The sequence below is a fragment of the Rhinatrema bivittatum genome, chromosome 2 (genome assembly GCF_901001135.1).
Source record: "Rhinatrema bivittatum chromosome 2, aRhiBiv1.1, whole genome shotgun sequence".
In the NCBI taxonomy this organism is placed as follows: Eukaryota; Metazoa; Chordata; class Amphibia; order Gymnophiona; family Rhinatrematidae; genus Rhinatrema; species Rhinatrema bivittatum.
In genome coordinates this window covers 742,515,225-742,541,140 of record NC_042616.1, presented here as the reverse complement: position 1 = coordinate 742,541,140, position 25,916 = coordinate 742,515,225, and the positions used below count along the sequence as shown (strand labels likewise).

The following is a 25,916-nucleotide window of genomic DNA, read 5'->3' as shown; positions in this document are numbered from 1 at the left end:
CAGCAATGAAACCCACAAACACCATATTACATACTTTATATTATTACTAATCCAATCCAACTGCCAATGTCCATACTAAGGGGCGGATTTTAAAAGGCGCGCAAATAGCCTACTTTTGTTTGCGCTCCAGGCGCAAACAAAAGTACGCTGGATTTTAGTAGATACGCGCGGAGCCGCGCGTATCTGCTAAAAACCTGGATCGGCGCGCGCAAGGCTATGGATTTTGTATAGCCGGCGCGCGCCGAGCCGCGCAGCCTACCCCCGTTCCCTCCAAGGCCGCTCCGAAATCGGAGCGGCCTCGGAGGGAACTTTCCTTTGCCCTCCCCTCACCTTCCCCTCCCTTCCCCTACCTAACCCACCCGCCCGGCCCTGTCTAAGCCCCCCCCTTACCTTTGTCGGGGGATTTACGCCTCCCAGAGGGAGGCGTAAATCCCCGCGCGCCAGCGGGCCTCCTGCGCGCCGGGCCGCGACCTGGGGGCGGGTACGGAGGGCACGGCCACGCCCCCGGAACGCCCCGGGCCGTAGCCACGCCCCCGTACCCGCCCCCAAAACGCTGCCGACACGCCCCCGAAACGCCGCGACGACCGGGCCCGCCCCCGACACGCCCCCGACACGCCCCCCTCGGAGAACCCCGGGACTTACGCTCTGAAAATCCGCCCCACAATGAATACTGCTAGACTTAATGTTTCTTGAAACCCAGGCAATCCCAACAGTAGGGATGTGCAGACCAAAAGTTTAAGTTCATAAGTCCATAAGTCGAAAGGGGGGGTCATTTGCGGTCAATATGGACATATGGAGAATTCCATAAGTTGAGTCTATGTCCATATGTGCAAATAAAAATTTAAACCCCTCACCCGCCTTACTCCCCCCCCCCCAAGACTTACCAAAACTCCCTGGTGGTCCAGCGGGGTCAGGACGCCATTTCTGAACTCCTTTGCAAGGAGCACGTGAGGTCGGCGTCACGTCGGAGTGACGCGGCGTCACGTGATTCCCCTCGGGTCCGCTCCTGGACCCCTCATTGGGCCCAAAAGGCACTTTTGGCCAGCTTGGGGGGGTCAGGAGGCCCCCCCAAGCTGGCCAAAAGTGCCTTTTGGGCCCAACGAGGGGTCCGGGAGCGAACCCGAAGGGAATCACGTGACGTCGGCGCCACGTCGGAGTGACGCGGTTCCCTCCGATTTCGGAGCGGCCTCGGAGGGAACTCTCTTTCGCCCTCCCTTCACCTTCCCCTCCCTTCCTCTATCTAACCCACCCCCCCGGCCCTATCTAGACACCCCCCCCTACCTTTGTCGGGGGATTTAAGCCTCCTGGAGGGAGAAGTAAATCCCCGTGCGCCAGCGGGCCTCTAGCGCGCCGAGACGGGACCTGGAGGTGGTTCCGGAGGGCGCGGCCACGCCCCCGGACCGCCCCGGGCTGAAACCACGCCCCCGGGCCCAACCCCAAAACGCCACGTCCCGCCCCCAAAATGCCACGCCGATCCAACACGCCCCCGACACACCCCCGACACGCCCCCCTCGAAAAACCCCAGGACTTACGCGAGTCCCGGGGCTCTGCGCGCGCCGGTAGGCCTATGGAACATGGGCGCACCGGCGCGCAAGGCACTGCTCGCGTAAATCCAGGCAGATTTACGCGAGCAGGGCTCTTAAAATCCGCCTCATTGGTATTACGTTAATAGAAGGTATACATTAAAGATGCCCAACAATCATAAATCCCAATACAAAAGGAATCAGTATCACCATCATAATAAAATTATACAAAATTATTAAGGGGGTCATTTTTAAAAGTGATTACATGCGAAAAGTCCCTTTTCACGTGCGATCACGAAATGGGGGCAGAGTCGAGGAGGAATTGGCCCCAGAAGAGGAGGAATCAGGGCAGCACCGGGGCCGAAGCTGCGCAGACATTGCTGGTGGCGAAAGGTAAGGACCTTTATCGCCGCCAAATGACTATACCTTTTATGGTGCAGTTATTCGGTACAAAAGCCGGCAGCCAGTGCACCGCAGTGGTACAATGGCTGCCGGCTTTCGCAGGCCCACCCACCGCTTCGCCCCCCCGCCCCCCGTTACCGCTGGATTTTCTAAGGTCTGTGACCTTAGAAAATCCATAAGAACATAAGAAATTGCCGACTTCCGGCTATGACGTCACGAGAGACGGAAGCAATAGGGTAGAGCTCCGTAGCCCCGCTCCCCTACTCACCGACAAAAAGCTTCTAATTCTGGGGGAAACTGCCGGTTTCTCCCCTGCTCGGTGGCCTCTCTGTCGTACCTATTGGCTCCGGAGGTGGAGGGCAGCGGAGAGTGTGCGCGCACGAGCCCTCCTTGGATCTTAATTTCCTCCGTGGCAGCGCTAACAAAATGGCGGCGGACATGTGGGGTTTTTTTTTTTTGCTAACGCTGTAGCCGCATGGTGCTGCGGATCGCCTCCTGGGCCCCGGAGGACCTATTATCTTTCATTGCCCTGCGGCTTTTCTTGGAGGGTGCACCCACATCGAGCGCATACGGAGTCTCTCCCTCTGGCCCGCAGCTTCCCGCGGGGGTGCTGCAAATTGGCGACGGACTTGTTTTTCTACTTACTGATGCTGTGGGGTGCTATCTCCTGCCGGTAAGAATCCCTGCCCTTGAGTTCTCCTGCTACTCGGCCCATCTTGCAGCGATTATCAGCCCCAGAGACAGCGGGTATCAGCTACGCTACCCTTGTTTAGAGTACAGATTTGCTGCCCAGATCGCCGGCTTGGTGGTTGGTAGCGCTGCCACGCGGTTGAGACCGAGCAAACTTGCGGGTGATGCGTAGGTCGAACACACGGGGCCAGCTAGAACGCCGAACACACCGACCACGTGTAGCCAAGATGGCCGCGGCAGCCCAGTCCAATGAGCCCCTGCTTGCTTCAGTCACGGAGGAGGCCCTGCAAAAAATCTCACAGCGCGTCACAGAAGCGCTGGATGGCCGCCTCTTCAAACTACAAACAGCGATGGAAGACATCAAATCGGCGGTGGAGGGCCATGCGAAGCGGCTGGACACTGCGGAGGGCCTCATATCAGACCTGGGAGACCGGATGGCTACGACGGAGCAGCGTCTGGAGGGTCTGCAGGACAGACAGCAAGAGCTCCTCGCTAAGATGGAAGAACAAGAGGACAGGGGCCGTCGGAACAATTTAAAAATAATAGGTCTCCCGGAGGAAGTGAAGGAAGGGGACCTGAAAGAAATTGTTGAGCAGTGGCTCCCGCAACAAGTGGGCCTCCTTCTTCAAGGAGAAAGGATCCAGTGTGAGAGAGTACATCGTGTGGGGCCTATGCGAGATGGCCTGGGGCGCCCGAGACCGGTAATGGCCAGGATCTTGAACTGGGATCATAAGACTCGCTTGTTGCGGTCTTACCGCCAAAAGAAGGAGGTGGACTATCATGGCCACAGATTGTTGTTATTTAATGACTTCTCAGCCGCCACGGCAGCACAGAGGAAGGAGATGGCCCCGGCCTGCACAGCTCTACATCAGCGAGGTATTCGCTTCGCCCTGTTATACCCGGCTAAACTGCGGGTCCAGCATGATAACAAAACTCTTTTCTTCAATTCTAAGGCGGAGGCCGATGGCTTTGTGGCAAGCCTCCCTCCTGCGCCTGGGCAGTGAGGGGCCTGGCTCTTGGACTTTTTTTTTTTTTTTTTTTCTCCAGCTGAGATGGTCTTTTCCAAGTTTTCTCCTCTGACCATAGTTTGTTTTGCTTTGTTTCCCCTTTTTTCCTCTCTTTTGGAACTCTATTATGTGACTTGCAATGTTGAAGGCTATGCGGCTCTGTTTATAGGACTGCCGCGCTGCGGATCCCTGCCTTCTGTCCCGAGAGGCTCTGGGACTATTGCTGGGGAAGGCTCTAACACCACTGAGTTCTTTTCTTTTGTGGATCCTAGACCGGCTGTTTACGTGCCTCAGCGACTAAGCTTTTTGGAACCACTCAGAGGATCTTCTGGCTCCCACCAGCCGGACTCCACACCTGCATCTGCATCTGCTGTGCGGCGGCAGGGGTCCTTGACTTTCTTTTTGGGGTTAACTTGTGCTGGTTCGGGGCGCTGGAAAGTGGGGAGCGGGGCAGGAGATAGGAGTAGGGGTGAATAGGGAGGTTCCTATGGTGCTCAGTAGTTTGAGCCCTCTGGAACGACAAGGGAAGTTTCTGTTGCTCGTGTGGATGTGTTGTATGTATGTGAGTATGTGTGTTCAGGGACTGGGGGGGGTGGGGAAGGGGTATGGGGGTTATTGGTCTTCACGACTTCTATTGGTGGTACGAGTATGGATTGCAACTTCCCCTCAAGGCCTAGGCTGGGAGGCCGGGAGGGATTACCACTCCTTTAGCGGGGGGCTTGGGAGGCTTCGGCTAGCCCATCCTCCCTCTCTTATAGTTTGTATTACTGCTAATCTGTGATGGCGCCTGTTAAAGTAGTTACTATGAATGTGGATGGTATCCACTCCCCCATTAAGCGGACCAAATTATATGCATCATTTAAACGTATGAAAACGCAAGTGGCGCTCTTACAAGAGACGCATTTGGAGGATGCGGAACATGCTAAACTAAAAAGGGATTGGGTAGGGCAGGCATATTATTCGTCCTATAATAGGCGCCAACGGGGAGTTGCTATTCTTATTCACAAAAATTTACCGTTTCAGCTAGAGCGTATCTGCCAGGATGCGGAAGGCCGATATGTTCTGGCGGCGGGTACTTTATTTCAACATCGTATTGTCTTTTGTGCTGTGTATGCCCCTAATGTGTACTCCCGGGGGTTTTTTGTATCCCTAATCAATCTCCTGGCTGAGTTTTCGGATTACAGTCTTGTGGTGGGTGGTGATTTTAATATTGTGGCCAACCGACAGCTTGACCATGCACCCCCCAAGCTTGCTTCCCGAGGGGAGGGGCAGGAGGGGGTAAACTTATTGTGTCAAGAGCTTCACTTGCTGGACATTTGGCACGTGCTGCACCCGCATGAGCGCGATTTCACTCACTTCTCTCATCCGCATAAGGTATATTCTAGGCTGGATTATTTGCTTGTCTCGGACCCGTGTTTTGCTAAAGTACAGGAAGCCAAGATAGGGACTATCTCGCTATCAGATCATGCCCCCGTGACTATGGTCCTTCACTGGGGGGTAACGGTTCGACCCCCTCACTCTTGGCGCATGCGGCCCGATCTCTACTTAGACAAGGAATTTCATGGGTACCTGCAGGCCTGCTGGAAGGATTATGTCGCCCATAATAAGACCCCGGAGGTTACCCCGTCCACTGTGTGGGAGGCGGGGAAAGTGGTCATGCGAGGGGCTATAATCGCGTATGTGGCCAAGAAAAATAGGCGCTGTAACGAAGAAATACTGAGGCTTACGGGAGTTCTTAAAGCGGCTCAAAATGCTCATATGGGGGCTATGTCTGAGAATACTAAAGCCCAAATGGATAGGGCGCGGATAGCTCTGACTGATTTACTGCACCAGCGGGCTTCTAAATCCCTTAGATATTATCGTTATCAGCTGTATAAATACGGTAACCGTGCCAGTCGGCTAATGTCCCATTTGGTTAGGCCTCGGGGTCAGCGTGCCTCGATTGTGGGTATTAAGGATGGTACTGGGGTGCACCGCACAACTCCTCAGGAAATAGCGCATTGATTCCTGGAATATTACACGACCCTTTATGCTTCGAAGCCAATGGATAGGGCCCTTGCTGATCAGATGTTTGCAGGCTTACCCTGGCCGCAGTTAACGCTGGACCAGTCAGCCATGTTGAATAACCCGATCACTATCCAAGAAATCTATGCGGTTATCAAACAGCTTAAATTAGGTAAGGCGGCGGGCCTGGATGGGCTGGGGTCCGAATACTATAAAATTCTCAGTTTTGGGGTGCTTGAACCTGCGCAAGCTTATTACACTGACTTACTGCACACGGGTCACATCACGCCAGCCTCCAATCAATCTGTTATTGTAGTTATCCCTAAGCCAGGGAAAGATCCGGCGGAGGTGGGCTCTTACCGCCCGATTTCGTTGCTCAATGTGGACGTTAAAATATTGGCTTCTGTTTTGGCTGCACGGGTTTCTACCGTCCTGCCGAGTATCATTCATGAGGACCAAACTGGTTTTATCCAGGGTCGGCAGGGGGTCCGTAATGTGCGGCGTTTAATAGCCGCGTTAAGTTATCCGGATGCGGCTGAAGCCTTGGTCCTGAGTCTCGACGCGGAAAAAGCGTTTGATTCCCTTTCTTGGGACTATCTATTCTGGGTGTTGCAAAAATATGGCTTCTCGGGGGCATACCTACAATGGCTACAGGTATTATACCAGCACCCTAGTGCCACTATCTTGATTAATGGCCTGCCTACGGAGGCTTTTCCAATCTCCAGGGGGGTGCGTCAGGGATGCCCCCTATCTCCTGTGCTTTTTGTTATGGCCCTGGAGCCCTTGGCCATTTGTATCCGGCGTGCAAAAGATATTAGTGGTCTTAGTTTGGACGGGCACCCCCTGAAGCTGGCTCTGTTTGCCGATGACCTCTTACTATTTGTGGGGAAGCCACGTACCAGCGTACCAGCCATTATTCATTTATTTGATCGGTTTCAATTGGTGGCGGGTCTTAAAATTAATTATGATAAATCGGAAGCCCTGTCTTTACACGAGAATCTTCCTGGTACATGGGGCGGAGTGTTTCCATTTCGGTGGGCGGCCGGCAAGCTTAAATATCTGGGAGTTGTAATACCGCGAGACTTACGGCAGCTGCACTCCTTAAACATCGGCCCCTGCATTGCCCGATTCCAGGCCCAGTTGGGGCTGTGGAAAATGCTGCCCCTCTCACTTTTTGGTAGGAGCGCTCTAATAAAAATGGTGCTCATGCCAAAGCTTCTGTACTTTTTACACATGCTCCCTTGCTGGCTGACAGTGGCTGAGGTGCGGCGCCTGCGTTCTACCATCCAACAGTTCTTATGGCATGGGAAGCGCGCACGTTTAGCATACGAGGTTCTGGAATATCCGCGGGAGTGTGGAGGGCTGAATTTGCCCGACTTCCGCCTCTATAATGTGGCCTGTCAAATGAGGTTCGTGGGGGAGTGGTTGACGGGGTCCTACCGTTACTGTGAGGCAGGGATGTTGGGCCGTATGTCTACCCCTGGGTCTCCGTTGAACCTCATTCAAATGCGGGTGGATCAGCGCCGGGCGGCACTTTACCCTACGACTCTTCTAACCCCCTGTCTTAAGGCGTGGCGATGGATGCGGAGAAAACATAAATTATCGGGGGGGCGATCTTTACTGCTTCCCTTTTTGCATAATGTGGAATTTCTCCCTGGACGGGATTGTAGTCCAGTATTTCGTCAATGGGCAGAGCGTGGGGTGATGTTTGCTTTTCATATGTATGATCCTGTTTCAGGTACTATGTTGGACTTTGCCACGCTGGCACGAACTTTCCAATTGCCTGCCAAGCAATTTTTTGCCTTTCTCCAGGCCCGCCACTATTTGACTGCTTTTGCTTGGACCCCAATGGAGCGTGATGCTGAAATGCGGTTCGCTAATACCATTTTTGATACTGCGTATCTCCGGAACACCATTACCGGTTGGAAGAGACTGGGACAGAAACTTGGGGATGCTGCTCCTGTTCAACGCATGGCTGCTCGGTGGTCTGCAGTTTTGGACTTCCCTATCACTGAGCGACAAATGTCTAGCTGGTGCCGAGACCAGTACCGACTGCTACCTGATATTAGTCTGCGGGAGCTCCAGTTTAAGCTTCTTCACTCTCTTTATTATGATGATGTTCGGAGGTTCAAGATGAAGATGGCTACTTCTCCTACTTGTACCAAATGTGGGACTGCTGATGGTACCTTGGTGCATAGACTGATTACTTGCCCGTTACTCCACACCTTTTGGAGCGAAGTGTTGGACGTGGTGGGGAAATGTATAAATGTGCCTCTGAGGCTTACTGCCCGGATGTTACTTTCCTGTATGTCCCCTCGACATTTACCGGGCGGCTGTGCTAAGGCCCGATTTGAGCGGGTGGCCGTTTTGATGGCCTGTCGCACTATCTTGGCTGGCTGGATAGAGCCACAGCTTGCGCCTACGATAGCCGCCTGGTTTGGGAGAATGGCCTCCCTAGCGAACATGGAACGACTGGACTTTCTGACGGGCAAGAGACGGCCCGACCCTCTATACTGTGCTTGTTGGGATATTTGGTTTGCTACTCTGCCTAAACCGTTGCAGGAGGAACTGTGTCACAATGGTTATACTCTAAATTGGTCCTTTAAAGTGAAGGGAAAAGGGAGGGGGGGAAGTTAGGTATGACTGTTGGATGACTGTGGGGTGTTTGGTGTATGGGGTTGGGGTAAAAGACAGGGGAACTAAGGGGGGGGGGGGGTGAAAAGCAAAATGGAATGGGCAGTGAATTGCGTTTTGATGGGCCGGCACTGTTTGCCTTGTTGTACTGTTGTACTTTTGTGCTTGCACATTGTGTTACAAGTCTTTCTGATGTCAATGTTGGTTTCTCTGCCCTTCCTGCTAATAAAAAATTATTTTGAAAAAAAAAAAAAGAAATTGCCATGCTGGGTCAGATCAAGGGTCCATCAAGTCCAGCATCCTGTTTGCAACAGAGGCCAAACCAGGCCACAAGAACCTGGCAATTACCCAAACACTGTTAGGAATGTGGACACTTTGGCCAGCTGCGACAGATGGTGTTGCACTGTGGGGACCCCACAGTGGACGTAGCAGCTGGGAGGCAGCGCTGAAGAGGTTGTCCTGGGAAGACTTCACCATTGGAAGCCTGAGGTCCCCCCAGGAGGAGCCCGTAGGCATCCAGGCCTCTTGGACTTAGGTGCGATCCTCTGCGACCGAGGACCAGAAGAGAAGCCCGAAGAGGTAGTCCAGCGAAGCGGCTGAGTCCAGGAGGTCTGAAGAGACTTCACCCTTGGAAGCCTGCGACCCACCCTGGAGGAGCCCGAGAGAACCCGTCTGTTCTTCACTCACCTGGCAAAACCTCCAGGCGAGTGAAGAACAGGATACCTGAGGAAGAGGAGAGGGCAGAAACCGGAGACCAGGAATGAGCCAATGTCGGAAGCTGGGAGTCAGATGCCGAAGACAAAGCCAGGGATGGAAACTGAAGCCAGAGTCAGTGGACGAAGCAGGGTCAGAAGTCAGAAGTCAGAAGCCGAAGACAAAGCCAGGGATGGAAGCTGAAGCCGGAGTCAGTGGTCCAAGCAGGGTCGGAAGCCAGAAGTCAGAAGCTGAAGACGATCAGGGATCCAGATACAGCAACTAGAAACTCTAACAGAGTGAACCTCATTACAAGGCAAGGCATTGATGCAGGTGCAGGGTTTAAATAACCCTGCAGCGTCTGACATCATCAGTAGGGCTGTCCTTCAGTTCCTGCGCTGGCCCCTTTAAATATGGAGCCCCCTGCATGCGTGCATGCCTAGGGGGCGTGGCCAGCGACAGAGGATCGGTGGCGTCTCCCTCGTAGAGGGAACGCCGCAGCAGGATGTAATTCGGGCCTAGGCAGCCAAAGGAGGCTTCCAATGGCCCGGGCTGGCCGCGAGGTAATAGGAGGTCCCAGGGCACAGCCCGGGACCGTAACAAACACTAAGAAGATCCCGTGCTACTGATGTATTTAATAGCAGTGGCTATTACCTAAGTAAACTTGATTAATAGCCATTAATGGATTTCTCCTCCAAGAACTTATCCAAACCTTTTTTGAACCCAGCTACATTAACTGCACTAACCACATCCTCTGGCTACAAATTCCAGAGCTTTATTGTGCGTTGAGTGAAAAAGAATTTTCTCCGATTAGTCTTAAATGTGCTACTTGCTAATTTCATGGAATGCCCCCTAGTCCTTCTATTATTCGAAAGTATAAATAATCGATTCACATCTACTCGTTCAAGACCTCTCATGATCTTAAAGACCTCTATTATATCCCCCCTCAGCCATCTCTTCTCCAAGCTGAACAGTCCTAACCTCTTCAGCCTTTCCTAATAGGGAGCTGTTCCATCTCCTTTATCATTTTGGTTGCCCTTCTCTGTACCTTCTCCATCAAAACTATATCTTTTTTTAGATGCGGTGACCAGAATTGTATACAGTATTCAAAGGTGTGGTTTCACCATGGCGCGATATAGAGGTATTATGACATTTTCCATTTTATTAACCATTCCTTTCCTAATAATTCCTAACATTCTGTTTGCTTTTTTGACTGCAACAGCACACTGAGCCAACAATTTTAAAGTATTATCCACTATGATGCCTAGATCTTTTTCCTGGGTGGTAGCTCCCAACATGTAGGCCGATACAGTACAGTGCGCTCCGACGGAGCGCACTGTTAGCCTGCTATTGGACGCACGTTTTCCCTTACCTCTTATTCAGTAAGGGGTAAGGGAAAACGCTCTCAACATGCAAATGCATGTTGATGGCCCTATTAGGTATGCGTGCGGAATACAGAAAGTAAAATGTGCAGCCAAGCCGCACATTTTACTTTGAGAAATTAGCGCCGACCCAAAGGTCGGCGCTAATTCCTTCCGGCACCGGGAAAGTGCACAGAAAAGCAGTAAAAACTGCTTTTCTGTGCATCCTCCGACTTAATATCATGGTGATATTAAGTCGGAGGTCCCGAAGAGTAAAAAAAGTAAAAAAAAAAAATTTGAATTCAGCCCGCGGCTCTCGGGCCGAAAACCGGACGCTCAATTTTGCCGGCGTCCAGTTTCCAAGCCCGTGGCTGTTAGCGTGCTCGAGAACCAACCCCGGCAAAATTGAGCATCGGCTGACAATCCCGCTGACAGCCGCCACTCCTGTCAAAAAGGAGGCACTAGGGACGCGCTAGTGTCCCTAGCGCCTCCTTTTCCCCGTTTCTACCGCTCCACCGAATTTGAATACTACTTTGCGCGCACCGGCAAGGGGCCGGTGCGCGCGCCGGGAGAGCGGGCGTTCGTCCACTCTCCCGTGGACTTTACTGAATCACCCTGATGGAACCTAACATTGTGTAACTACAGCAAGGGTTATTTTTCCCTATATTCAACACCTTGCACTTGTCCACATTAAATTTCATCTGCCATTTGGATGCCCATTCTTCCAGTTTTGCAAGGTCCTCCTGTAATGTATCACAGTCTGCTTGTGATTTAACTACTCTGAATAATTTTGTATCATCCGCAGATTTGATAACCTCACTCGTATTCCTTTCCAGATTATTTATATATATATTGAAAAGCACCGGTCCAATTACAGATTCCTGAGGCACTCCACTGTTTACCCTTTTCCACTGAGAAAATTGACCATTTAATCCTACTCTCTGGTTTCTGTCTTTTAACCAGTTTAATTTTCCAATACATTTTATTATTAATATTATTTATTAATACATCTCATATCAAAACTTTAACATATGAACAATACAAATAATTGTTTCATATATATATATATATATATATATATATATATATATATATATATAAAATACATATGCATATATGTATGTATAATGTATATGTATATATTTCATACTCCATACAACCACATACAGCTACCATCACTCACTCATACCACTTGATCAATCATTAAAATTAGACATAAGGAATGCCTAGAATACCTATAAAGTAGGATCCTCTTTATTTTGCTTGTATTATGCTTCTTCAGGGAATTCATATATGTTGAATATTTTAACAATTAATTGTATATTTTTATTGCACCAAATATATAAATATCTCATAAAGTTATGATCTAGTCTATCTGCCGCAATTGGACTTCCATAGGAGAATGCCAAAGTTGACAGGATCTTTCCTAATTCACCGAATCTTCCAACATAGTAATTCAATGTGTCATTTCTTCACTAATCAGTGATCCATCTCCATGCTCCAAGAACAACACTTTTCCAAATTATTCTTAGGGTCCTCATCATGCAAATTACAATGCAAATATCCTTAGGACTCACAATTCAGTCCATGGCAGATTACCCCACTTGCAGCATTTTCAATTTGAACAGCGGTGAGACAAACTGCACATAGGATGATCAGATTGATCACATGAAGGTATAGTAATTTGCATTAACCCATGAGTGGGGGAATCTGCCATGGACTAAATATATTTACTATGTAAACCACTGAAATTGGTATATACTTGTAGTGTATTGAATGTAACAAACCTAAAATTAAAACAAAATGTGATCCAGTGACATTGTAAGGACATTTTTTTCCAGCTCACATCTCTGTTTAATTGACATTGTAAATGTTTGAAATATTTTTTAATGAACTTGCTGTTGATCTACTATCAAATTAATTATTTTTAATGATCAAGACGTTTCATCATTTCTTATACAAATAATATGATCTTACTTGTTTATGTTCAAGTTCAATCGCAATTTATAGTAATTTGAAGCTATAGGCCGGGCTTTTCCATTCTCACAGAGAATGGTGAATCCCGGCGGTAATGGGAGTGGGCCTGCGAAAGCCAGCAGCGATCGCACCACCGCGGTGTTATCGCTGCTGACTTTCACACCTAATAGCACCACCGTGAAAGGTGGTGCTATTGGGCGCGCTACTGGCGGCAATAACGGGTCTTACCTTATCACCGCCAGCGAAGTTACCACCGCATCCGCCTTCTTGCTGTTCCCAACTCCTCCCCTGCCTGCCCCGACTCCACGCCGACTCCATTCCGGGCAACGTATCGCACGCGTGCGATAGGCTTACAAAATAACCCCCATAGATAGATCACTGAAATAACTAATATGTGAGTAAAGTACAGATGGAAAAAAATAATATTCATACAGAATTTTATTACTGTTTCTTAACTAGTACAGCATTCTAGTAGCAATATTGTTCCTGGTGATAAATGGATTCTTTTTAGGTTGAGATATTTTTTATTGGGCCAACATAAAAATAATCAAATGATATTAAAATTCATGGGCTTTCAAAACCATGTAGTTTACATCTGGGAAGGGGCCTGTGTGGTCTGAAAAGCTCGTATGCAAAAGCATCTTATGATTAGTATTATGCTGATCCAATTAAAGATCACAGCCCTCAGAGAATCCTGTATAAACTACTTATTATGATGATTAATTAACAATTTTCATAATATGGCAGCATACAATCAGTTATAGTTAAGATACTAAATTATAGATTAAATATTTATATGGCTTGTACTGCATTTTATCAGATGTTATTTTTTTTATTTTATATTTGAAAAGACATTGGGTTTTTTTTCTAGCTCCTTGTGGCAGTCGGTCTACAGGATCCGAAGGCACAGTTCTATCTCCAAACTACCCCAAAAACTATAGTGTCGGACACAACTGTGTTTATTCTATTGCAGTTCCAAAGGAATTTGGTAAGTAGTAAACCTTATATGCACATGATGATACAAGCAACAACTTTTTTGCCACCTATTGTTGTTGATATTGAGAATATCATAGGCATGTGCATTTGTTTGAAATAAAAGTAAAAAATTGGATGAATGATCCCATTTTCATTTTGTTTCAAACAAATGGAAAAAAACAAAGAAAAATATGAATTTTTCATTTTCGGCAAATAGTGTGCAGTATTTACAAATAGTATACAATGTTAACAAATAACATGTACTATTCGCTAATAGTGTGCATTATTTCCTGAAAACAAAAAAAAGAGAAAACATAACAATAGAAACCATAAAAAAAGAATAAAAAAATCTCCTAAAAACAAAATGAAGACAAAAAATGTAGTGTGCATGTACATCTCTAGTAAATTGAAAACATATGCTACATTGACAGCATGTAGCTTTGAAAATTTAAGCATTGTAGATACTGTAGTGGCAGGTCATAGAGAAACTAGAGTTCCCCTAAATAAAGAGCTTACAAACTCAGGGATCTATTTATGAACATATATTATAGCTAATGCAGTTGTTCAATATGTGCTAAACAGAATGCATGTGGGTAACTTGTACAGAGCGAAAGTTGCAACTATAAACACTTTGTTGGGCAGATTGGATGGGTCATTTTGGTCTTTAGCTGCCATCATTTACTGTTACTATGTAAATAATTGACATACAAGTTTATGTTAATGTGATAATGAGATGCACAACTATGCAAATTACCTCATTATTACTGTAGGCAAATCAAATGCATGTTACAAAGTAAAAACACTGAAAACATAATTATGTCTTATGAAGTGTAGTTACATTTTGTTTTAATGCCCACATTAACATGCACATTAATGAACTCACTCTTACAGATTTTTCATAAAATTATTTTGTGAATACTGTGTTAATGCCATCATCAGCAAAAGAGCTAAAATGAGGCATTAGTATTTCTGTTTTACTACGCTTTGATAAATTCAATTTTTTCCGATCAGTGTGAGAAAATATTTGTCTATATACATGCAAAAGGCTTTGTTGGTCGATCGGTCACATTGTTGTGTTTGTCTGTGGTCACCAGGTGGGACCTAGAACAGTGAACAAAGACAATATGCTCTGTTTCCAAAGCCCTTGCTCTCACATTCAAACAGACACACACATATAGATATGGGCATACAGGCAAAGACACACACATACACACAGAGGCACATATTCACTTGCACAGGCACACACATACACACATGCAGGCAGATACACACACATACAGGCACAGTCAGACAAACACATATACAGGCACATTCAGACTGACAAACACACACAGATACACAGGCAGAGACACATGCACACACACACACAGGCCTCTCCAAACACACACACATATGTAGACACAGAAGCCAGGTTCCCACATACAGTTACATGCCCCTCCATGCACTCACTGGCACAGCCCCCCACACACACCCACACACAAACACAATGTCAGACATACATTCACACAGGTGCACACTCACAGGTGTACACACAGGCAAGCACAGGAATACACACAGGCAGACACACTCGAGATATGCAAAGATAGAAACACATACACATGCACACATATGCACAGGCACAGACACAAACACACAGGCACATACATATACATACAGGCACTCCCAAACATACATACACACATACATACACACAAACACACACACCCAGAGGCACAGGCACACACACAGGGGCACAAAACAGGCTGTTATAGACAAAACTACCTGAGCAATGCTGGGCACTTTTTGTTAGTGGAAATATATAAGAAATATGAGGAATTGATATTATATTAGACCATGATCAGAAGGGTCATGCTTCTAGGAGGTTTTTAATTGTCTTCCAGTGCAGAGAAAGGCATCTTGTTTTGCAAGGCATAGACAGTAAATTGAACAGTCTTGGAGTTAGGTGTGGGCATAGGAGGAAAAGATTGTAGGTAGCAGAAAGATCTGTACAAAGATTCAGGAATTGTCATAGTGGAAAATTAGTAATATATAGGGATTTACTCTGCAATAACAGCAAACAAAATACAGCATTGTGTAAAATGTATTACTTTAAATTATTATAATTTAAGCAAATCCAGGGTTTCCTATTATTTTAGTTATACCTACAATGAAGCAAGGCACGTTGTAAGGAAATAGAAAACAGTTATATATGCTTGCACTGCTCTGCAAATGACTCCTTTCAATTTTTTTATTTAATATACATTAAACATTTTGAATTGACAGCGGAAATAAAAACATAAAAGCACAAAATAATTAATGAGGATATAGGTCATAGTGCAGGGTTTCTCAACCACAGGTCTGTGGACTGCCACCAGTCCCTGGCAGCATTTTCGCCAGTCTGTTGAGCAACAATGATTACAGGAGAAAGAGGAGGATGAAAAACTTGCCCTGCAGCTGCACACATTCTACTGCACAATATAGACTTTTTCTAACTATCCTCCCATCTGGCACATTTTGTTTTTAGAAAGTTTTCATAAACTAGCTGATTACCTTCTGAAAATAACATAGACCAGCTGCCAGGCTGACCTATGAGATTAAAGACCAGGTGAAGGAGTGAGTATAGCCACGTTATCCCTCCCCTACTCTTCAATTTTCTATGGGAATCCTCTCCCGCCATCTCATCAGCAGTGCGATCGGTCCACATAATTTAAAGTCCCTGGTATACAAAAGGCTGTTAAATGCTGTCGAGGTGCAAACCATTGAAAAAAGGAAAAGGAAAAAACACAATTAGGGAAAATCCAAAATTCATAATAAAGGAAAAAACAAACAAACAAACAATATGCAGTACTTGATGCCAATAAAGCTAACCTATTACAAGATACAGATGAAACATAATCAGTTTTCTGACAAAAACATTGGTCCAAACATCCCCTCTCTAAACTCTTGCAAATGATTTCTAATAAATTATTCAGAGCATTGGTATCTGGTTAAAAAATATAACTGTTCTGTTATATCTCCCTTTAAACATCTGGAAATATTCTTATAACTTGGCTAAGTATGTTATCTGCCCAAGAAAAATAACTTAAAAATCAAATTGTGATTCAATTCCAAAAGTAAAGTCACTAACAAAATAGACTTATCTAGTGACACCAGCAAGAGGAAATCTCTCCTAAAGAATGATAAGAATGTATATATTTTTGACAACTCTTTCTACTTTCAGTATCTAGACTTCCCTCTACTTTTATTTGGTAAATAATAAGCAGAAATTAAAAGTGGCAGAGCTGCCCAAGGAGCTTTTAAGATCTAGTTCAAATAACTTTTTTTTTTTTTAAATAAATCTATTCCTGCAACATTTGCCACAGGTGGAAAGTAACCAAATATACATTTTTTTTTAATTTCAAAATATTCTCAAATTCTCAATATTTCCAAATTACAATAATGCACAATAACATTCTTAGGTAAAACAACACATGTCCTGAATAGAGGGAAACTTTAGAATCAAGAGTCCACACTTTTTCATTACACTTATCCACAATCATCTCATATTCAGTTACATGTTCTTCAGTTTTCCTAATCCCTGCACGTAAGTTATCAAATGACCTTCCTGTAGAAGTTTTATCTATGGATGACTTGTTTCACTTCCAGAAACTTTTGTAAACTTGGCTAAATGTCCAAACTTTTCCAGATTAATTCCTGTTTTGAACCCTCAGAGTCAAGTAACCCAGGTCAGATTTTGTCTGTGTTGCAATGATTACTAGTTATATTGTGGAGAGTTATTGGGATTAGTTGTGATGAACTGAGTTACTATTTTTACTATTTTTATTGCATGTTATTTTTATTAAATTTAATATTTTATTTGATATTGTGTGTTAGGATTTTTTAATTTAATTGGTGTGGTTTTTTTTCTGTGATTGTAAATTGCATTGGGATGAAAATGGTATGCTATAAATAAATGCAATACCAATGAAAATAATAAAATGTTACAGTTCAACTTTTGAAATGCAAAAGCTTCTAATCTTGCTAAAGCCTACAACAGTGTATCTAAATAATTTTTCTTGGATAAAAAAGTAAAAAGGACACTATTTATTCTCTTTCAAAGTTAAAGTTGTTCCCAGATTGAGCTGGGTTGTGGTCCTTTACATTCTCTAATCTTCTTCTTAATCTTGTAAGTGTGGAAGAAAGAGGTGTGGTAGTTAGATCTCCACCAAAGTTGCTGATTCACTGGTAGCACACCTTGAAGATGGCAGTTCCTACCAGGTAGGGTCTTCAAACCACAACTATAGGTCAGCTCTGACAAAAGAAACTCTGCTCTTCCAAGAGCCAGCCCCTTCAACTAAAGACTAATTAATATAATTAGCATAAGCAGAAGAATCTTTGGCAATAGCCTGCAGGAAAGTAAAGTCATCCAATATTACACCTCATCTCCCCACCACCAATGGGGCACATCTACCTTCACTTATGGTTGCCAATGAGCAAACCAACCCAGAAGAATTCTGATCCCTCTCCATTGTTCCACTTCAGTAAATGCCTCTGGATCTTCAGCTACTTCCTCATTAGATGCCAAAACCACAGACTGTTATACAACTATTAGGATACAGGTTACAAGACAGCAGTTCATAGCCTCTAAAATGTCACTAGAGTTTGGAGAGGATGATGACAACTACCAATTGCACTTTGAAAGCTGTGCAGTTACAGGACAGGTAGCCATGCTAGTAGTTGGAGCAGCAGCTACAAAAACTCTGGGACCCTGTCTCCATAGATTGTAACTGCAGAGATCTTGTCTTCACCAGAAAGTACAAAATGGACAGCTGGTGATTCTCTGTCAAAAGAGAAATAAACTTCCCTTTCCTTGTAGCCATAATGAAACAGAAAATTGATACATCGGGGCTCCCCTTGGGCTCGGCGCGCGCAAGGTGCACATGTGTGCATCCCCTTGTGTGCGCCAACCCCGGATTTTATAATATGCACCCAAATGTACCCCGTGCGGCCCTATGGTTTTAACACCAGAAATAACTACAGCTTTTGCCCTAGCGTTAAGCTGTATGATATGTCCGAAATGGCCATAATGCCTTTATGATACATTTTTGGAATTGCATTTTGGCCATTTATGGGCTTGGGGAGGGAGGGAGGGAGGAGAGGAGTGGAGTAGGTAAAGAGAGAGAGAGAGAGCCTCTGGGGAGGGTCTCACTGTGTGAACCTATTTTTATCTCTATAGAGATATAAATACTTAACTACTATGAGAGTCTTGCAGATAGGCTCTCTCTTTGTCTCTCTTCTCTCTTTAGCATAGGATGTGAAAAATAGGGATTCTTGCAGTGCATGCTAAGTTTACCATGCCATGTGATAATACCTATGTGAAGCGGAAAGTTACTGCATGTTACAAATTTCCATAAACATACCCCTTTTTGATAATGCATGTGTTATTAACTTTTTTGATGAATGATGGGGTAAATTAGAATTTGTAAATATATTTGATTAAAAATCCAATTTTTATAGTCATTATGAGGATAATTTTAAAGGCATTTCAACAGTTAATTTTGTATTAGTTTAAATGTGTGTGAGTAGTTTTAGTGGGTTAAGTTTGATGGGGTAATTTTCAAAGCAAACATACTCGTGGACGTTTGCTTTGAAAACTGGAGTAACTTAGATTTGTTTTGACTTTCTTTTACTGACTTTTACAAATAATCAATCTATATTTAATAGGAATAAATTTAGAGAGGACCTGTTTAAACTGAAAGATTTGACTTCATAAAGTGCTTTTAATTCTCTTACGGGCCGATACAGTAAAGTCCGTGGGAGAGAGGGCGAATGCCCGCTCTCCCAGTGTGCGCACAGGCCACTCTCCTGTGCGCGTGATTCTCTATTCAAATGAGGTGGTAAAAACAGGAAAAAGGAGGCGCTAGGGACACTAGCGCGTCCCTAGCGCCTCCTTTTGGACTGGAGCGGTGGCTGTCAGCGGGTTTGACAGCCGGCGCTCAATTTTGACGGAGTCGGTTCTCGAGCCCGCTGACAGCCACGGGCTCGGAAACCGGACGCCAGCAAAATTGAGCATCCGGTTTTCGACCCGACAGCCGCGGGCCGACTTCAATTTTTTTTTTTTTTTAAACTTTCGGGACCTTCGATTTAATATCACCATGATATTAAGTCGGAAGGTGCACAGAAAAGCAGTAAAAACTGCTTTTCTGTGCACTTTACCAGTGCCCGAAAAAATTAGTGCTTACCTTTGGGTAGGTGCTAATTTCTGAAAGCAAAATGTGCGGCTTGGCTGCACATTTTGTTTTCTGAATCGCACGGGAATACCTAATAGAGCCATCAACATGCATTTGCATGTTGCGGGCGCTATTAGGTTCGGCGGGTTGGATGCACGTTTTCGGCCCCTTACTGAATAAGGGGTAATGCTAGCGCATCAAAAACGCGCGTCCAATGGCGGGTTAACAGTGTGCTCCGTCGGAGCGCACTGTACTGTATGGGCCTCTTAGGGGGTTATTTTCCAAGCTGCGTTATGGGCTTTTCACATGTGAAAAGCACCATAATGCAATGCTAATTTGGAAAACGGGTGGAGTTTAGGGTGGAATTTCTGGCCAAGTAGGCTGGTTTCACAACTCGCGAAGCCATATTGCACAAATTGTGTTAAGCTGAGCGAGGTTCTTTGTGAAGATTCAATGACCTTTGGAGTGAGGAAACTCACCCTAAGATGAGATTTGTACAATGTTCTCTCAACCTAGATTGATGGACTCTCTACCTGGGTAACATCAAGCTAGGTTGAGAGAACTAGTGTTTATAGGTAGGAATTACAGCAGTTGTGGCATTTACTGCAAAGTGTGAAAAGTTATCTCACTTTGCGGTAATTCCTATGCGAAGTGCAATGATAGCGCACTTTGCCATAAATAAGCTATTACCATAAAATATGCCCCTCTTCCTATTGCATGCAATAGTTTGATGAATCTAGGCCTTACTTTGGTAATTTCTCTTTGAAAATTAGCCTGAGTTAATTATGCATGATAAAAGTTCCTATGTAGGCAGCTGAGGTAGATAGGGTTTGGAATTATGCATGTACTATTGAAAGTTTGATTGACATGTGCTGTTTTCTTCCCCCAACCTAACCACATTCTTAGGAATGCCTTGTTTTAACTCAGCTAAAAGTAGGTATGCTATGAAAGCCCATGTCTTCTAGAGATGTGAATCGGAACTGGAATCGGTTCTGATTCCGGTTCTGATTCACATTGTGATTTTTTTTTCGTCAGCGCCATTTTGAATAGTGGCGCTACCTTTGCCCTCACTATGTCATAAGGGCGGTGGGTCACCCGTATGACATAGTGAGGGCAAAGGTAGCGCCGGCGCCATTTTGAAGATTGGCAATACGGCCCGCGTGTAGGAGGTAGCTCCTGGACCCCCGCTGGACTTTTGGCAAGTCCTGTGGGGGTCAGGAGGCCCCCCCCCAAGCTGTCCAAAAGTCCCTGGGGGTCCAGCGAGGGTCCGGGGGTGATCTCCCGCACGCGTGACGTCGGGAGCCAGGAAACAAAATGGCGCCGGCGCTACCTTTGCCCTGTCACATGATAAGGGAAAGGGCCACCGGCGCCATTTCTCAACGCAGCGGTGGCCAGAGAGCGGGAGGAGATCGCGTCGGGACCCCCGCACTGGACCCCAGGTAATTTAACACATTTTGGGGGGAGTTCGGGAGGGTGGGGGTTTTGTTTTAAAGGTTCGGGTGGGTTTCAGGGTTTTTTTGGTGTACCGGTTTTCCTGCCCTCCCCCGATTGACGATTTTTAACGATTTTTAGAAAAAAAAAAAACTTGACGATCAGATTTCCCTCCCCCCCAGCCAAAATCAATCGTTAAGACGATCGATTACACAATTCACACCTCTAATGCCCACACCCCGCCTGTTTATGAAAATCTTTCAGATGTGCATGCTGCAGCGTTTGTGTGCATATCCAGGCAGCTTTTAAAATCCACTCAGCACGTGCAAGTCCAACATATTCATGCATCCCCTAATTAATGCACATGTTGAGCTTTTAAAATTCTCTTTATTATTATACAATAACTGAATTTGGAGGGAAAAGAATCTTGAATGTATTATTATCCCTGTTATTATATTGTTTTATTGCTTGCTCTTTAGTCACGTTTGACAGAATGAGAAATGATACAATGACAATAGTTTACAATCTATGAGGATGGTTTTCAAGGGGATTTAGCTAGGGAGCTGAGAGGTCAATATGCAAAGGGTTTAGATGCCTAATTTTTGTATTTAGGCTCTAAATCAGCCCTTTCAAAAATGTGTTAGGTCTGGGTCCCTAAATTTAGGAGCCTACTTTCAAAAGGCTTCTAATTTTAGGGTCCTAAAAAGTGGATGGCTGGGGATGGAGGGACCTGGATTGAAGGAAGGGAAAAAAGTTAAGCACTAAGCACTGATTTTCAGCATTAGGCACATAACTTAGGAGCCTAAATCTAGGCCAATAAATTACAGTTCTAGATTTAGTCTGAAAAGCCAAGATTCTAAAAAAACATTTATGTGTTTAAAATTGGGTTTTACAAGTGTAAATACATTTTGACTGCACAAATGGGCTTTTGAAAATTTCTACAATATATGCTATTGAATTGTCCATAGGACATACCGTGTAAGTGCACTTTGTGCCTCATTTTCCAATATCGCATTGATAACACATTAGGGGGCATTACCAATGCAAATGAGGCTTCTTTCGTGCAGTGGGGAAACATCGCGTGCGGTGATGTTTTTGCCATTCGCGAAAACATTAGCGCAATTCACGATGTTTTCCCAGTGTGTGATGATTCTTTGGGTGTTTCATCGCAGTGCACGATATTTGCCGGTTTTTGCAATTGAATCATCGCAGGCCACGATAGGTCCGGACAGCCTGTTTCAGGCTTGGGGGGGGGAGGGGGGAGGGGGGAGGGGGGAGGGGGAGAGAGAGAGAGAGAGAGAGAGAGAGAGAGAGAGAGAGAGAGAGAGAGAGAGAGAGAGAGAGAGAGAGAGAGAGAGAGAGCACACCTTCCTATAATGCCTATGCCCTAGACAGGTATTTTACTCCCTATGGGAGGGCCACCTACTAACTCGGGGTGGGGATTAGGTATGAGCGTCGGGGGTTGGGGGCCACTTTCGCATTCCACATGAGACCTACGGAAAGAACAGTGGTCTCTAGTGAAGATTTGCTGGCCGTCGGAGTGAGGAAACTCACTCCAAGAGGAGATGTGGGCAACGTTCTCTCCACCTAGCTTGCTGGACACTCTACCTGGGCAACAACAAGCTAGGTGGAGAGAACGTTGCCCACATCTCCTCTTGGAGTGAGTTTCCTCACTCCGACGGCCAGCAAATCTTCACTAGAGACCACTGTTCTTTCCGTAGGTCTCATGTGGAATGCGAAAGTGGCCCCCAACCCCCGACGCTCATACCTAATCCCCACTCCGAGTTAGTAGGTGGCCCTCCCATAGGGAGTAAAATACCTGTCTAGGGCATAGGCATTATAGGAAGGTGTGCTCTCTCTCTCTCTCTCTCTCTCTCTCTCTCTCTCTCTCTCTCTCTCTCTCTCTCTCTCTCTCTCTCTCTCTCTCTCTCTCTCTCTCTCTCTCTCTCTCTCTCTCTCTCTCTCTCTCTCTCTCTCTCTCCACAAGATAAACTGGTTCCTGCTTTACATATGCTCTGCCCCCTGAATACCAAATTACTAATTTGCAAGTAGTGCAGACCTATGCTACTGACATTGGGGCAGAGTTGGCCCTGGAAGAGGAGGAGCTGGGGCTGACTCTGTGAGGACAGCGTGGAAAGGTAAGGCTATTTCGTGCCCAGTATCGCAGGCCTGTGATACTTTAGAAAAGGGCCATACATTTGGAGAAAGTTTGAGGTGAGCCTTTGAACAAGAATGTTATCTGGATAATCGGTAGAACATGCCCCAGGTAAGTCTTCTGTTGCAAATATCTGGCTAAAGTGGCTTGGGTAGCTTTAGGAAAATTATTTTTACAACCAGACTTACCCAGCTAACTTTATCTGGCTAGCTGTGCCTATTAGTGCTAGACCAATAAATTTTAGCCACACCCCCAGAATCCATCCGGCCTACTGCTGCACTGCCTCTCTTTGTATCCGACCAAATTTTAGCTGACTTACCCAGGTAAAATATTGCTGTTGAGAGGGGCAAGAAATTCAAATAAAAGACTCTTTACATGCGTATGTCTGCAGCTTTACATGCACTCGGGGAGAGAGTGAGAGAGGGACCGAAAGAGACAGAGAAAGACAGAGAGAGTGAGAGAGACTCTTTATAAAGCTCAGCCTGACACTCAGTATTGTAAGGGGGCACTTTGATTTGGGGTGAGTTTTCAGGAGGTTGGTTGGGTTTTGTCGGGTTGTGTTACAGAAACATTCAGAGGTATTCATTGTAAAATCGACATCATTAAAAAACTTTAGACCTAATAAGTGATGAAAAGGAGTTTATTTGTACAATGCTAACAAGTTCTAAAATTTAATTGCTAATAAGTTTTAAAATTCTACAATGATGTCAATTTTACAATGATTACCACTGAATGTGTCTGTAACAACATCCCTCCAATCCCAACCCACCTCCCCATCTTTAAAGATGGCCGCAACCATCGTAAAGATGGCCGCTGCCATCTTTAAAGATGGTGCCGGCCATCCAGTGCTCCTACCATGTGACAGGGGCCGGCCAATGGCACGGATACCCTGTCACATGGTAAGGGCAAAGGGCCATCGGCGCCAACTTTATGAGTGTCAGCCGACAGCCCGAGAACGGGATATCGCTCCCGGGACCACCACTGGACCACCAGGTACTTGTAAAAATATTTTGGGGGGGTTCGGGGGTGTGGGGGAAGGTAAGGGGTCAATTTTAAAGGGTCGGGCCTCACTAAAAAAAAATTAACGATGTGAATCGGAACCGATTCCGATTCATATCTCCAGCGATCAGATTTTTTTCTCCCTCCAGCCGAACCCGATCGTGGTTTCGGCCCGGGCGGTCCGGGGGCATGGCCGCGCCCTCCGGAACTGCCCCTGGGTCACGTCTCGGCGCGCTAGCGGCCCGCTGGCACGCGGGGATTTACTTCTCCCTCCGGGAGGCGTAAATCCCCCGACAAAGGTGGGGGGGGGGGGTTTAGACAGGGCCGGGGGGGTGGGTTAGGTAGAGGAAGGGGGTGAAGGTGAGGGGAGGGCAAAAGAGAATTCCCTCCGAGGCCACTGAGGTTGGCTGCGCGGCTCGGCACGCGCCAGCTACACGAAATTGGCAGCCTTGCGCGCGCCGATCCAGGATTTTAGCGGATACGTGTGGCTACGCACATATCTACTAAATCCAGCGTACTTTTGTTTGCGCCTGATGCGGCCAACAAAAGTACGCGAAGGCGCACTTTTTAAAATCTACCCCATAGGGAATTTATTTTTCAACTTATTGATTTTGTCCAAGAATTTTGTAGTGTATTCTTTGCAAGAGGCCTTTGTGAAGTTGTAGTTTCCAGAGATGGCAAATGTCGGGTCTTTAATTAAATGTTTCATAATCAGAGGCTGTCTGTGAGAGCAATTTCAGCGTTTTTCTGGTCACAGAAAAATTGGATTTACCTGATATTTCCAGCCCCGGGTGTGCCAGCCCTGACGTCAGTGGGAGCACCGGAAGACTCTACAAAAGGGGAGTTCCTGCGGCGCTTGAAACAGAGGCTGTCTGTGAGAGCAATTTCAGCGTTTTTCTGGTCACAGAAAAATTGGATTTACCTGATATTTCCAGCCCCGGGTGTGCCAGCTCTGACGTCAGTGGGAGCACCGGAAGACTCTACAAAAGGGGAGTTCCTGCGGCGCTTGAACAGAGGCTGTCTGTGAGAGCAATTTCAGCGTTTTCTGGTCACAGAAAAATTGGATTTACCTGATATTTCCAGCCCCGGGTGTGCCAGCCCTGACGTCAGTGGGAGCACCGGAAGACTCTACAAAAGGGGAGTTCCTGCGGCGCTTGAACAGAGGCTGTCTGTGAGAGCAATTTCAGTGTTTTTCTGGTCACAGAAAAATTGATTTACCTGATATTTTCCGGCCCCGGGTGTGCCAGCCCTGACGTCAGTGGGAGCAACCGGAAGACTCTACAAAAAGGGGAGTTCCTGCGGCGCTTGAACAGAGGCTGTCTGTGAGGAGCAATTCAGCGTTTTTCTGGTCACAGAAAAATTGGATTACCTGTTATTTCCAGCCCCGTGTGTGCCAGCCCTGACGTCAGTGGGAGCACCAGAAGACTCTACAAAAGGGGAGTTTCCTGTGGCGCGTCGCTGCCGCCGGCGCATCGCCAAGCCGCGCGCAGGCCCAAGGGGGCGCGGCGTGACTTTGTCCAACTTAGTCCGAATTATCCGATATATACCAGGTTATTATTAACTTTTGGACTTTTTTATTTTTTTTTTTTTTTTCTGCTCACTGTCTATAATCGGCGTCATAATTGGTCAAAGAGTTGAATCACTTTTGAAATGCCTGCGAAAAGGAAGGGAAACGATTAGGGGTGTTTCCCTCAACACCAGTATCTTCCACCCTGACTCAATCCGAATTAGTAAATTTTTGACCCCAGCTGGAACATAGAGGAGCTGAGGACTCCGTTGGAGCTGCACATAATGGAGATATGGGCGGTTCCCGTGAAGAAGCGTTTCTTAGTCCGGACAGCCGTCTACCCCCAGTGCAAAGAAGTTTGGATGGTGGA

At 46.1% G+C, this 25,916-nt stretch overlaps 1 protein-coding gene across 1 annotated transcript in view; it reads left to right on the top strand.

Annotated features, from left to right (window-relative positions):
- CSMD3 (CUB and Sushi multiple domains 3) overlaps positions 1-25,916 on the top strand; it is a 3,551,396-nt gene that overhangs the window by 2,494,741 nt on the left and 1,030,739 nt on the right. The window contains 1 exon segment of the mRNA XM_029591914.1: positions 13,163-13,279. Within this exon segment, the coding sequence (XP_029447774.1) occupies positions 13,163-13,279 (117 nt within the window).